Source organism: Phoxinus phoxinus (genome assembly GCF_949152265.1).
Source record: "Phoxinus phoxinus genome assembly, chromosome: 4".
In the NCBI taxonomy this organism is placed as follows: domain Eukaryota; kingdom Metazoa; phylum Chordata; class Actinopteri; order Cypriniformes; family Leuciscidae; genus Phoxinus; species Phoxinus phoxinus.
The window spans coordinates 14,965,440-14,980,645 of record NC_136879.1 but is presented as its reverse complement, the minus strand read 5'-3'; the positions used below and the strand labels follow the sequence as shown (position 1 = coordinate 14,980,645).

Here is a 15,206-nt window from a genome sequence, read left to right as displayed (position 1 = left end):
CGCCCATGTTCGTCCCACTGGAATCGGGAGCCCGCTGGCCGGGGAGGACGGCGTTCGGAAGGGCGATTCCCGTCGGAGTAAGCCCGTTCCCGAGAGTGAAAAGGTGGCTGCAGGCGCTCCCGACGAAGCTCTTCCATGACAGACTTGGACAACTCGGACATTTGTTCCTGAACATCTCGCCTCAGTTCTTCCCGGAGGGCCTGCTTCCAGTCGGGTGCCGCAATGGCCAAGGGGGATTCGGCGACATTGGTAGCCAAACAGCTGGGGGTTTCCACATGCTCCGCCTGGTCGCGCTCAAGAGCCAGGGCTTCTTGCCTCAGCTCTTCGAAAGTCATGTCTGGCCCTCTCCGAAGCTGCACCCGCAGGCTCTGTCGTACGGGACCCTCTCGCAGCCCCAACAGGAATTGATCTCGCAGCAACACCTCTCCTTCCCCCAGGCCATGGTCCCGCCTTCCCGTGAGTCTGGAAAACTGCTCCCGCAGTTGCAAGGCGAATGCTCGAACAGATTGCCGGGGACCCTGGCGAGAATTGAAAAACTTCGTCCTCAGAGCGGCTACCGGAGTGGTATCTCCATACTGCCCCGTAAGAAACTCAAAGATAGCCTGGACCGTCGCACGGTTGGCTTCTGGTGCTACCTGAACTTCTCTTCTCGCCTCCCCCTCCAGAGAGTTCAAAACGAACTGGACCTTCTGCAGAGCACTCAGACCTTGAAGCCCCGCCAGGTATTCCACCTGGGTCTTCCACAGGGACAGACTTACTTCGGACCCCGGGCCTCCGTACCTCGAGGCCCATGGGGCACCCATGAAAATCGGCATGACAGGTTGCCGAGCCCCAGGCTCTTCCTCCTCCGCCATCTCAACCTCTGATCGCTCAACTCAAGGCGAACCCTGCCGACTACGCCAAAATATGTCACAGGTCGAGGTGGGCCAAGCCAGACTGCACCCACCCCTAGACCAGGATCACCCTGAGGAGCGTGTCAAAGGAGGAGGCAGGAGACAGGAATAAAAAGAATGACAGGCTTTATTAAATATAAAAACAATTTGAAAATCCTAATCTAAAATTCCTCTTCCTTCCTCTTCCCAGGAATCCAAGGCAAGTGGGGGGTCAGGCTCACTTCCTTCTGGCGCTGGTGCCAACTCGCAGTGGTAGGTACTGAACAGGTGGGTATCGCAGGTGAGTAATTGAGTCAAGCTTACTTCCTTCTGGCTCTGGTGCCAACTCACTGAACAGGTGAGTATCACAGGTGAGTATCGCAGGGGAGTAGGTGGATCAGGGCTCACAGGAGTTGTAAAGGGTGGGCACTTCGCACCATACAGGTGGGTTTCAGGGCTACAGCAGACTCAAGTCCAGGGCTCCAGACTAACTTTTTTCCCTAGGAGCACAGTGGCCCCTAACTGAAAATTTTAGGAGCACAACCAGGAAATTTAGGAGCACACACCGTAAATCAACATACTAACCAAATATTCACATTTCTACTAATTTCCAGTGTATTACTAATAAATACTTTGATAATAGATGCAGAAATTACAATGCCTTTGCGCTCTGATTTAACGTTACAGCCTCTTGTCTTCTAAAAGCAACCGGCAATTGATTTATTAACACCGCATAGGCTACTCTATGCTTTGTTATTAAATAGAGTATTGTGTTTAAACTGTGAAGTGCCTGCACTGTCGGCAAACTTTGTGTTCCCCGCAGTTATGGGGTAGCGACTGCAACATTCGCAGTTCATGGTATTTGTCTCCTTACTACCTCAACCAGCTGAATTCTCGCAGCCAGTCTTCCCGAAAATGGTGGGTTCGGCCTTTTTTGCCACTAAAACCTCACTCTGAATCATCATCCGACTGTGACACTGTACTAGGGCTGCAACATTTCAAATAGCTCACAGTTCAGTTTGTATCACGGTTTTAGGTTCACGGTTTCGGTATGATTTCGGTGTTATGTTCAGGGGAAAAAAAGACTACTGTCAAAAAAATTAAGAAATAATCAAACCACAAGCAAAAGCACAAATAAATACAATAGAGCAAAGATAGCCTAGCCTACTAATAAAATAAACTATGCTTTTCAGGTAGGTCTAACATTAGTTTTCAGGTACAGAAATTGAATAAAATAATCAAATGTAAAATAACATTGCATATTTGACTGTATAAATTAAAGATGAATCCTTATTAAAGTTACAAAAGCTATTTAATTCAGAACTGATTCAGTAGGCCTACACCGATAGAGTGTCTTTCTTCATACATGTTCACTTAAGGCATAACAGATACTATGTCTGCTAGGATACTCATCAAGACGGACATGTTGACATACTTTTTGTGTGAATTTGTCCATTCAAGAGCAAGACTTGAAAGATAACTTGAAAGATAATATTTGCGCGCTGTCCGAGATGAGTAACCTACGCATACACATAGACACGCGCGGGCGCGCACACACACACACACACACACACACACACACACACACACACACACACGCGCACAAATCTAGACGCGAGTTCTCTTTCGCGTCTTGCTCTTGAATGTTTGCATTGGCAAAATAAATGAGTTTAGTTTAAACACCGATGGTAACATCTGCAGTTCAGGTCTCGCCTGCGCTCGTGCGCTATCAACTCCCGGGTGATGACGGCGTAAATGACAGGTCATGTTCGAGCATTTGGCACTCACATTGAACAATGCACAAAGAGTAATCGTTTTCTTCACGTTTTTTTATTATTATCGCTGTTGTAATGTTTTATTTTAGAAGCCAGCAAGTGAATTTAACTGGCACACTAGCCGCAGAACGAGTCAATAGTTCGCTTGCTCGTGGCTCAGACGCACATAGCAGGTTGTGATATTTGTCTCCGTCTCCTTCCTACAGACGTTTAAACGCGCGCTCGATTATCTCTAGGACCCTCCCCCTCCACACATTAGCCACTTACAGTGGCCATTCCCTATTCTTCTTGCACTGCCACACATTCCGGATTCATTGATAAGCCCCTTCCACGTTTAACGTGTAGAAAAAAAAGGGACTAATTTACTGGTCGCACATGTGCGACTGGATGTAAAATTCAGTCGCACACTCTCAAATTTTGGTCGCAAAATGCGACCAATTGGTCGCAGTCTGGAGCCCTGCAAGTCGCAAGCGGAGCGGGGCTTTGGCTGGCACAGACAGAATCAACACTTCAAATAGAGGTGAATAGCTCTCACATGGGTGGCAGGAGACAGAGTCAATAGCTGAACAGGGCTTTCACTGGGACAGACAGCATTCAAACTTCAAGCAGAGGTAAACAGTTCTCACGTGTGTTGCAGGGGACAAAGTCACAAGCTGAACGGGCGTTCACTGGAACAGACGGAGTCAACGCTTCAAATAGAGGTGAACAGCTCTCACGTTGGTGGTAGGAGACAGAGTCATAAGCTGAGCAGGGCTTTCACTGGAGCAGACAGCACACAAACTTCAAGCAGAGGTAAACAGTTCTCACGTGTGTTGCAGGGGACAAAGTCACAAGCTGAGCGACGTTCACTGGAACAGACGGAATCAACACTTCGAATAGAGGTGAACAGCTCTCACAGGGGTGGCAGGAGACAAAGTCATAAGCTGAGCAGGGCTCTCACTGGGACAGACAGCATAAACTTCAAGCAGAGGTAAACAGTTCTCACGTGTGTTGCAGGGGACAGAGTCACAAGCTGAGCCGGGCTTCCACTGGGACAGACAGCATACAAACTCCAAGCAGAGGTAACCAGTTCTCACGTGTAGTGTGCACACGGGGGCTTTTCCTTCTGACATCCACCAGGTGACTGCAATCGATCTTTCTAGACTCTTATGATGGACGGTAGACCAGCATAACACATGGGGAGTGCACAGCGATAAAAGGTAAATCTTCCACACACACACGACAGTCCAATTCCAAACATGCAACGTGATGGGAAACGTCAATTTCAGCACTACAAATCCACTCTTCAAGTGCAAAGTAAGGCCAACACTCACCCAGAGGTCTCGATCTGAAGAGCCGATGATAGTCAGAGTTGGGACAGATGCGGTGAATAATTTCCTCACCACTACAAGCGGCTTCACTTCGCTGGTTTCAATGGCCGAGGGGGAGGCTAGAGATCGACAAGGAATCAGTATATTTCACTCAGTGCGATGTATACAACGTGATCCAAGCACTTCAAACCAGTATCCAATTTAGTGTAGAAAACATGCGGTTATGAGATTCAATTTGTCAATCGCTCATCTCACTCTTTCCCAGTCCAGACGACGAATTCCACTCTTCAAAACTGCCCTCGGATCCCACAAGCAACACTCCTCTTCTTTCACGATGGTCCTTCAGCTGCAACACTCCACAAACATTTCCCAACGGGAGAGAACCACACCAGATCGCCGGGGGAAGACAAAGAAACAACCACACAACGCGGAGGGAGAACACACAGCCTTCTCTTTCTCTTGTGTTTTATCCTCTCCAAACACTGGCGCCACCTCAATCAGGCACTCAAAGTGAAGTCCCCGCACCTGTTGCCAATCTGCCATTTAGTTGTCATGACGACAGACACACACACAAGCCCGGGGACAGTGTTACACTAAAAGTGTCCCGGCGGGAACACTTCTCTGATGGGATTAGTTCCGGGGGTTATTTGTCACCCCGTGACATAGTCCCTACCAGCCGTTTGTTGTAGTCTTTAAAAAACGATTTCTTTAAAAGTAAATATCTTCCTTTGCTTTGAACTTTGAGCGTTGTAACTTTGCAGATGTTGTTTATGCTCAAACAGCAACATTACACACTAAATTTAAAAAATGAAATCATAATCAACCACCCCTTTAAACTTATTTAAATTAGTTTTCTTTCGAAGTAGAACTTTGACACCGAAAAGATGCCCAAAATTTTTAAGATATTAGGTTAAACTTATTTGGCTTGCCTTCCACTGATGAGGGGCTCGATGAAGCAGCTTCAACTCAAGCTCTAATATACCCCCCACAGTGGCTAAACATAGGATATGATTACGAAGGGCAGGGTACCTAAGATGAAGGTGGAGTTTGGGGAGGTGGAGGGATGCTGGAACAGCGGATGCTAGAGAGAGTTAAGCAGCTGCTTATATACTCTGGCTGTTGATTGAAAGATTAGATGGGCTCACTCCTCACTAACTTATGTTTAAGAACTTCATAAAGTTCAGCCGTTCATCAGTGGACCACTCCCAGCAAGGGGAACAAATAGGTTTTCACGGTTGCTTGGGCTTAACCAGCAACATAAAAGGAGTGAACTTCATTGACAACTTCAGTCTTTTCTGGAGTTAGAGATAACTGTTTAAACAGGATGGCCTCCACCCAAACAAACTTGGTGCAAGAGTGCCAAAGGACAATATCTACTTCTCCCTCCATCATCATTCAGCAGTGTGTGCAAATCCACTCAATCTGAATGGAATAGCTGCTTACCACATTCCTTTGGTTGGAATGTCTTTGGGGAGAAACCCTTTGGTATCTCGTTTCCTCCATGGTTCTCTGAGGCTGAGGCCTGCAGCTCGTACCAGGGTGCCGACATGGGATCTGGCCAATGTCCTGCAAGGCCTGTCCCTGGCTCCCTTCGAGCCTATTGAGGAGGTTCCGACCAAGTTTTTGACCTTATAAGCGTTGTTCCTTCTTGCTTCCACTTCTCTTAAAAGAATCAGAGATTTGCAAGCCTTGTCGGTTTCACCTACGTGCTTGGAATTTGCACCTGACATGGTCAAGGCCTTCTGTCCTCCTCCTCCTCCTGTCCTCCTCCTGTCCTCCTCATGATCCAGAGCAGAATGAACAAGTCGGTGGTCGAGGCTATCACACTGACACATTTGTGAGGTTCTACTATTTGGATCTGGACTCTACACCAGGGTCCCAGGTGCTCTTCACGTAGTGCTGCTCTTCACAATTTCACACAGGACAGTCACTTCTCGTTATGGTGGCGTTGGTATAGATGTTCCCACTGCGTCAATCGATGTAGCGCGAGTTCCCGTGCCTGTCAGCGACTTAATTCAGACTATTACGAGTGTACGCTGTTTGTTTTGGGCATGCTTTATAGTAGAGATGCACAGATTGATCGGCTGGTGACCGGAACTGTCCGATTTTCACGTGATCTGCCATGACCGGCGACCGGCCGGTCAGTCTGACATATGCCTATTTTATGCTGGTCAAATGTACTCGGCCGCCGCATTAATAACCTTTTGAGCGGTACAGTCCCATATAGCTTATGGGATTTTAATTTCTGTGCCCCTGAGAGTACGGTGCCACATGTTCAGTGACGTCGCATAACTGTCAGATTCAAACTGTGCTACCACGCGTTGGTTTGTGCTGAGCCAGAGTCGGACGAGCTCAGCCTCAGCGCTGTCATATCACAACTATGCAGTGCTTTCAACCACATATATGTTTATTTTAATTTTCAGACATTTAAATACACATGTAAAACAATACATTTAGAGTTTGTAAAATACACACTGATGTCTGTGGAAGGAGCAATAACAATCTATTCAAATATAATTTGCCGACGTGTGTTATTCATATCAGACAAACATAGTGTAAGTAACTATAAAGTTGACTCTATTCTTCTCACAGTTCACCGGCCACTTTCTTGCATGTATTTCGGGAGAAACTGATGAATTATTTATCAAGATTATTTATAAAGGTTTTTAAAAGACCTAACAGTTACCTACACATATTTGAGAATTGGAATATCAGATGGTTGATGACATGGTAAGAAGTTTGTGAATATTTTGAATAAAAAAAGAAAAAACTAAATAAAAGCAACACATCTGTCATAGAGTGTTATTGTGGCTGCGGCGTATAGCGTAATAAGTCGCCATGGAATTGATGGAAACATTAAAGGGAACGTTCTAAAATAACGATCGCCTTGAAAAAACTCACTCTGGGGGGTCTTACTCGTGAAAGGGTTAAAGAAAAGATAGAAAATAAATATTTGTGTGTGCTGTAAAGTGGTTAGAAAAAATGAAATCGGAATCGGCTAAAATCGGTATCAGCAAATCAAACTCAATGAAAAATTGGAAATCGGAATCGGCCTAGAAAATTGTAATCTGTGCATCTCTACTTTATAGTTTCCTGGTTTGTGACGTCACCCGCCTCTGACGTTCTGCCACTCCATTGGACTGATTTCACATGTGTTTCAGAACGAAAGTAGAAAGCATAACTCTATCATAGTAACATTCAACTTTATCCAACCATCAATTTATCAATCTCATGCACTTTAATTCCTTACTCATTTAATATTAGTTATTTTTTGTTAATACAATTATTTTTATTACACGTGTTTTCCTTGTGTTGATGATACAGATAGGCTCTATAAGTTACTGTCATCTCACAAATCCTTCAGATTGTTCAGCTGATAAACTCCCTCCAGTTTACATATTTCTTATTTAACAATCTTCCTTGGTTGTACTTTAGTATATACACCTTAAATGGTGTATGACCAAAACTCACAATATTAATATGGTTCACATTGCGTTGGCCTGTGTGAGAAACTACTTTTCCTTTTTTCCTCTCTTTTCAGACGTAACGTTTTACATGTGTACATCATACATAGTTTCATCTCAATGGCTGATGTTTATTGAATGACCTTTACCAAGTATGCTCTGTAAAGTGAAGATATTTTTTAAGGTTATTAAGTTCCCCATTTCTCCAAGCCAAGAATAAAATGTTCAAGATACATGGATGGGAATTTGCTCCCTAAAGAAATCTCTGCGAAATTTGTTGACTTCTCCTCCAGCCAAGCAACAGAAGGGCTTTATAAAACAACAGTCCATGAACTGAGCCAAGACACAATGTTAGCAGTACACACAGAGCCTGGTCTGTATTAACAATAAGGTACAACAGGAATTTTTTGTTGGGTATTATATTTGCAGGTCCTACATGTTACACAATGCGTGCAGAGATATATTTAAAGTTTATGTAACAACTGTTTACTTTTACTAATAATACTATAATGTATAAGCAATTCAACAAGACTGTTTTCATGTTTAATTGTTTGCTTTTCCAGCCTGAAGGATGAACAAGTCTACTGCTTTGGATCTGGTATTTTCATCATATGAATCGCTGGGTCCACGGAAATATGTATTGACTGTTTTTATTTTCTTAGTTTACTCAGTTGCAACCTTAGCAAACATATTTATAATGCTTGTTATCTACTTAGAATCAAGTCTCCATAAGCCAATGTATATATTTGTGTTTAACCTGATGTGCAGTGGACTGCTCGGAAGCAGTGCTGTTTGGCCAAAAGTTCTTTCAAATCTCATAACTGATTGGCACACTAGTTCATATGAGGGGTGTCTTCTCCAAGTCTATTTGCTTAGTATTTATGGTGCTTGCACTTATTCTACTTTGACAGTAATGGCCTACGATAGGTATGTATCGATTTGTAAGCCATTACAGTACCATATTATTATGAATCCCAGTAAAATTAAAATGTGGCTTATGTTAAGCAACTTAGTTCCTGTTTTCTCAATAGCTGGTCAAATATATTTGACATCCAGAATTCCCTTATGCAGCCGTACTCTTAATAAACTATTTTGTGATAACCTTTCAATCATTAACATATCATGTAGTACGAGTAGTCTTGGCTTTTTAAGCAATGTGTATGGTTTACTGATAATAGTGTGTTTATCTGTGCTCCCTACATGTCTTATATTGCTGTCATATGTTAAAATACTTTCCGTTAGTTTAAAAGTGTCAAAAAATGGTCAAACCAAGGCACTTGGAACATGCCTTCCTCATTTGATAATCTTCATAAACTTTTCAATTGCCACAGTTTTTTCTCTTATATATAACAGATTTACTGTGCTTATATCTAGTGAGATGAATGTCTTTATATCAGTCCAAATAACACTTTTGCCACCACTTTTGCATCCAGTAATATATGGAGTTCGAACCAAAGAGATCAGAAAATGTACTGTTAAAATAACCCAGAGATTGTGTGCATCAACAATCTGTTATTATACTTCAATACTAAAAGTACCTAAAATATTTGCAATTTCATGATCTTTATGTACTTTTTGTGTTCAATTATATGTAAAGCTATAGACAACCAAAGACATGATTAAAAGCAAATGCTCTTGTATAATGTTTTGTCTACTTTCAGATTTTGTACAGTAGGATTCAAAGGTCTGATCCTACAAGTGGAAAAACCTCTAATGTTCATTATTTTTAAATATACTAGTGTTTTTCATTATAGATTATATTATCATCATAACGATCTGAGGGAAAATTAGATTTTCACAATTTCCTAGTGTTTAGTGTGTGTCCTTGACAGCAGGGCTCAAGCGGGCATGGGCGCTAAAGCATTTGAGAATGTTCCAAGTATCATGTGCTTCAGTTCAAGAACGTACAGAGCAGTTCGCTTTCTGGATAACACTTTTTTTTCAGGTTTAAGGGGGGTAAAATCCTAATGTGTTCAGAAAATTTCAATGTGGTCTTAGCCATTTGAACCCACTGCAAGCTCATTTAATTTCATCCACAAAAAAGTTAAGGTTTAGCATCTAAATATGTTCTCACTTGTGCACACATGTATGTATCAAATGTATAGGCTCTGGCCTATTTATAGCTTTACCTGTTCATTTTGTACTGGCACTTGTTTCACTATAGGCTACATTTTTTAATTACATAAAAAAATTTATTTATACTGAGTAGAGTAATTATAGAGTAAAACAGAACAATGAATATTATGAAATGATATCTAATTTGTTGCGTCATGTAAAAATCCCCCATTTTTCAAAAATCTTGCCAAACAAATGTCCTGATTTAGTGGTGATGTGTCACCATCTAGTGTTATCTTTGAGTTGGGTTGTTCTTTTGTTCCACAATGTTGAACAAAGAGACTTTTAAATCAGACCCAAACTTTATTTCTTTCTTTAGCAAATGTGTTCTTATTTTAGGATTGCTCTTTACTGTAGATTAAGCTTTAAAATGTAGCAGCCTACCTCAGCTCTTAGTTCTTATTGACAGCACATAATAAAGTAAACAATTCAAAATATCTCTCTAATATTACCAGTTTATAGCTTAATCGCTGGCATATTTGAGATTCAGTTAATGGCTTTTTTTAACATACCAAATACATTTTCTCTGACAGAATATGAGATACTGTACTTTTTTAAATATAAAAACTCCCATTTATATATGCAGAATTGAGATTCGTTTTCCTTGTTTTGGTAAATGCAATAGCATCACCTTGTCCACATGGTGGACCACTTGTATAAGGAATACTAGCCTACAACAATTGCTGAAAGTATACTATTGTGTACTGGAGCTTAGAAAAAAAAAAAGCTTTGTGGGTTTTCAAATGTGTGTGTGTGTGTGAGAGTAGACCTTGTAATACAAGGCACTTTATGATTACTTCACACTCACAAACAGTGAGAATGAACTGCTTTTTAATATAATAATAAGCATAAGTTATTGAGAGTTACTGTTTCCATATAGATTCCTATTAATGGTGGTTATGTTTTGTTTAACTATATTTACAGAGGAGAAGTGGCGCCGCGACTGAGTCTGGATTCTTCCAAGGTTTTTTCTCCATTCTGTCACTTGATAGAGTTTAGGTTCCTTGTCACTGTCGCCTTTGGGTTTCTTAGTTGGGGTTTAAAAAGACAGATTATATTCAGTAATATTATCGGTATGAGAAAAAAAATTGAGCTAAATGGTGACACTATTGTGCAGAACTTCTTTATAGCTGTGTTATTGAACTGAGCTGAAAAACGACACTGTTGCCTTCTGTAGAGCTGCATATAGCTGATTTGAACTTCTTTCATAATTGATAACTGAATTAACACTGAACTGACTTGAGATGAATAATGACACTTTTATCTTTTAAGAGCTGCTTTAAATCTTCCTAATTTAAATTTCTGCCATTCACAATTCAACACATTTTGGTCTATTAGAGAATGCGTTCTGCTATTGAGTGTATGCTTTCAAAAGTGTTTAACTCATTCTGAAAACAGTGTGCTGTTCCATATAATCCTACTATACAAATATAGTTTCAATGATGTGCAGCTGTGTTCACAGACACACACAAAAAGATCTGGAAGAGCTCCGATTAGATTGATTGCTCCTGTCTGCATTCCTGCTGGTTTGTGTCTGTAAGCTCCGTATAGTTTTCTGTTTTGAATCTCTATTTACTATCATTCCTTGTTGTTTTTATTTTACTCATTACTCAGTAAATTTAACTTACTCATCAACATATATTAGATATTGTCTAATATTGCCTATCACATTAATCTGACATCGCTAGCTTTTATCTAAATCGTTATCGCTAGCACAACACGCTAGTATCTCGCTAGGCTGTTAACCTGCCATCTGTGCTTGCCGTCTTTTTTTTCTCTCACGCACTCGCGCCTTTTACAAGTCTATCAAACAACTGTGGTAAGTAGGATCAGTCAAAAAACACGGTCAGGTAATGTCTTCTGTTATTGTCACACTTCGTGTCACATGTATAGTATAGCTTTCTCTGTCAGCACAGGATTTACATGTGATAAACTCAGGGAGACAGTCAGGCAGACGGAGAAGATTTCAGAACAAGAGACACGCATCCAAACTTTAATCGAGGATAGTAAGAGTGCAAGGGCTTTAGATATTGCTTTGGATGCGACTAGCTTAGTGAACTCTTTACATTGTTCGGTTCCGGCTGTAGAGCCTGTGCAGCAGGGCAACTGGGTGACCGAGAGACGCTGTAGTCGCGGGACAAAACACCGCTCTTCCGTTCCAATTACCATAACAAATAAATTCTCCCCACTCAGTGAAACACCCACTTAGCATCCTGTTGAAAGTGCCCTAGTTATTCAATTACACGGAACGTGAAAATAGAGACACCATGCAGCCACCATAGTCGCATGTTTGCAGGAAGCCAGAGCGTCTGACATCATAGCAAATTTAAAAGTGCTGGCTAATGCTAATCGTAAAGTCTCTAAGATTATTATTCATGTCGGCACTAATGATGTTCGACTTCGCCAGTCGGAGACCACTAAAATCAACGTTAAAGAGGTGTGTGAACTCGCAAGTACAATGTCAAACACTGTTGCTCTGGCCCCCTCTGTCATGTATTTTGTATGATTATGCTACCCGTACCTGAGTGACGTCATGAACAGTCGAGTTAAGTAAAAACACGAGACCCTGCTGTGAAAGTCATCTCATGTCTGTGTCGTATTATTCTTCACCTTAAGTATATAAAATACATAATGGGTGTCAGAAGACATGTCAATTTAAAAAAGGAAAAAGAAAAAAGAAAAGAAAAGCACAACTGAAAAGATGTTGCTACTCCAACCATCATCAGCTTTGTCTATTCACGGCAATCTGGCGGAGAATTGAAATTGGAAGGTATGGCTTCAGAAATTTGAGTTGTACCTCATTGCGAGAGGCGTGGCAGAGAAATCAGAGACAGTGAAGTGTGCTACTTTTCTTCATGTTGCGAGTGAAGAAGTGTTTTTTTTTTTTGCCCATAAATGTAAGTCCCGTAAAACATAAAAGGTTGCCACCATATTTTTTAAGGTAAAATACTGGCTACCACAGCTACCGTTTTTTTACTGTAAATTTCACAGGTTTTTTTTTACAATGTGCTGCAATCGTTACTTATAGTCAATAGAATGTTTAAAGGGAACTAGCAAAATAAAGCATAACCTCCCCTGCTGGTATAGACGGTCCTTTCCTCTCACTCTGGTGCATAACATACATGCTACATGTAGTTGGCCGTTGGCTGTAGTCTTTGTAGTATAGATGCATGCGATGCGAGGTGACAACATAGTTGGCTTTCATCGCCACCAGTTCTTTAATATCAATTTGGTGTGAAACGGCCTTTAAAACCAAATCAGACATTCAAACTGACCCATCAGTAGATTACACTTTTCTGTATATTCAGCATTGATATTTTCACCAAATTTGACACACACATGTATGGGCTCACTCTGAGAACACATTAAAAAAAGCAGTGGAACTGCACCACTTGGTGGCGCTATAATAGAACAAAACAAGGACATTGCCATTAATTACAATGTAATATCATTATAATAAATGCTACACTTTACGAATGCATTGTGGCTCTTCATCTATCTGGTTAACCATAAGATACATTAGTGTTAAGATAACTTAGCATGCTAATCTGGTTTTGTGTGGTAATTCTTACAATGAAGCCTCTCCTCTGCAAGTTGGTAAGTCAGCGTCAACTGAGTGGTTCAACCTGCTAAACCACGTCACATGAGTCCCGAACCATTCATAGGTACTGTGGCCAGAAGTGGTGCAAAGATGCTTCAAAGATAGACAAAACCATTTGTGTACACCGCAGCAGCAAGTTTGAGGCATGATGCAAAATGACTATTCAGGCTTTATATTTGCAATGCCTTGACATATTGACACTAAACTTTGTTTGTGTAATTTTCACTTCACTCTGACCACATCACTTTGATTTCGTAACTGCGCCAACTATTGGTCGAAAGTGATAAACCATTAAATCATCTTATAAGTTACTGTATTGATTTTTCAGCCATTTGGCCAAAATCCTTTGTAAATGTCTTTAATTGCTCCTTGCTGTAGTTGGTCTGACACTCCTAGCCATGTTGACATGTCTTGTCGTCTTCTTGCGCTTGGCCCCGATAACTGCTGCTTGCAGCTATATTTTAACACTGTATTTGTGATTACTTTTTTTGATTGTTAGTCACAAAAATCCTAGAACTCAGAAAAAACTTTAACACAGAAACTGAGACCCCATGATACAGGAGGCGTTGAGCTCTGTTCTTCAATGGGAGTAGCACACAGACTCATGGGAACACAACACAGTGTTTATAGAGACGAAGATATGAGTCAAGTCTTCATTTCACTCTAACAAGTAAAACATAACACATCTGAAATATAATAAATTGTATCTGTTCAACAATCCAATGGGAAGAGCTCAGATTAACGAGTATATGGGTAGACGTAATATATCGGATTTACTGCAGTTACATATGAATACAATGAATTATTCAATTTACTTCTGATTGAAGTTTCAAATGTAGCATGCACATTTGCATTACAGTTCAACAATACAAAAAAAGTAAGTAAGGTAAAGGTGTTTTTTCCCCTTTTCTATTGACATTAACAGTACTGGTTCAGCAATGGTTTAACTTCACACTACAGATATGACGTTTGCTGGCACAGTAGAACATATGACAATGCTGTATTTTGTTATTTTAAAAAGTGAAACTTGCTCGACTACAGTATAATTCTCTTCTCAGTTTCATTAACTTCATTTGTTTGAACAGAACACTGTGTGTGCAGAAGAGTTTGTCAGCATGATGGACCTACCTACACAAAATATCTCATTCACAGACTTCAAATTAGTCGGTTTCTACAGCCTAGGAGAATGGAGGCCTTTGTTATTTATCCCTTTCTTTCTGATGTTTTTATTAGCTATCACAGCAAATAGTATTCTCATATATTTAATCAAATCACAAAAGTCTCTGCATTCTCCTATGTATGTACTAATAGGTGTCATGGCAGTGCTAGACTTGATCATGCCTATATTTTTTGTGCCTAACATGCTTCTTAGCTTTTTATTTAATTGGAGTGAGATATCTCTAACGGGTTGTTTGATACAAATGTTTGGCCTTCATTTTATTGGAACATTTCAGTCCACTTTGCTTTTTTGGATGGCACTGGACCGTTACTTTGCAATATGCAAACCTCTTCATTATCATAAATACATGGAAATCTCTAACTTTCTAAAGTTTGTTGTTGTGCCAGTAATGAGAAATGGACTCCTTATTGTCACCATGGTCTGTCTGGCTGGAAAACTGTCATTTTGTGTAACTAATGTCATTGATCACTCTTTTTGTGAACACATGGCGTTGGTTCAGTTAGCATGTGGAGATATATCTGTTAATAATATTGTAGGACTTTTGTCTGCTTTCCTTGTAACAACTGTTGATTTTATTCTTATTACTGTATCTTATGTTGTCATTTTCTCTTCTGTGTTTAAATCTGGAGAGACTCATTTAAAGGCCATTAATACATGCATTACTCACATTATTATTATGACGCTTAGTTTGATTTCTGCTTTGATTGCATTTTTGTCATACAGAATAAGGAATAACATTTCTCCTAGCAACCGTATAGTTATAAGCATCATGTACTTATTGTTTCCAAGTTGTCTACACCCGCTAATCTATGGATGGAGAACAAAAGAAATACGAGTAACATTTCTGAAGTTTATAAATAATGCAAAGGTCTTTCCTTTAAAGAACTGA

General features: G+C 40.6%; 2 protein-coding genes across 2 annotated transcripts; both read left to right on the top strand.

Annotated features, from left to right (window-relative positions):
- Window positions 1-8,118: 8,118 nt before the first annotated feature.
- LOC306996835 (olfactory receptor 6N1-like) lies at window positions 8,119-9,096 on the top strand (the record flags this gene model as incomplete). Its single annotated transcript, XM_079609739.1, has 2 exons — window positions 8,119-8,794; window positions 9,083-9,096. 2 exons carry the CDS (start codon window positions 8,119-8,121, stop codon window positions 9,094-9,096), a joined length of 690 nt encoding a protein of 229 aa, XP_079465865.1.
- A 5,156-nt stretch (window positions 9,097-14,252) lies between these two features.
- LOC306996834 (olfactory receptor 52K1-like) lies at window positions 14,253-15,206 on the top strand (the record flags this gene model as incomplete). The annotated part of the gene is made up of 1 exon (XM_079609738.1): window positions 14,253-15,206. The coding sequence occupies one exon, from the start codon at window positions 14,253-14,255 to the stop codon at window positions 15,204-15,206; it is 954 nt and encodes a 317-aa protein (XP_079465864.1).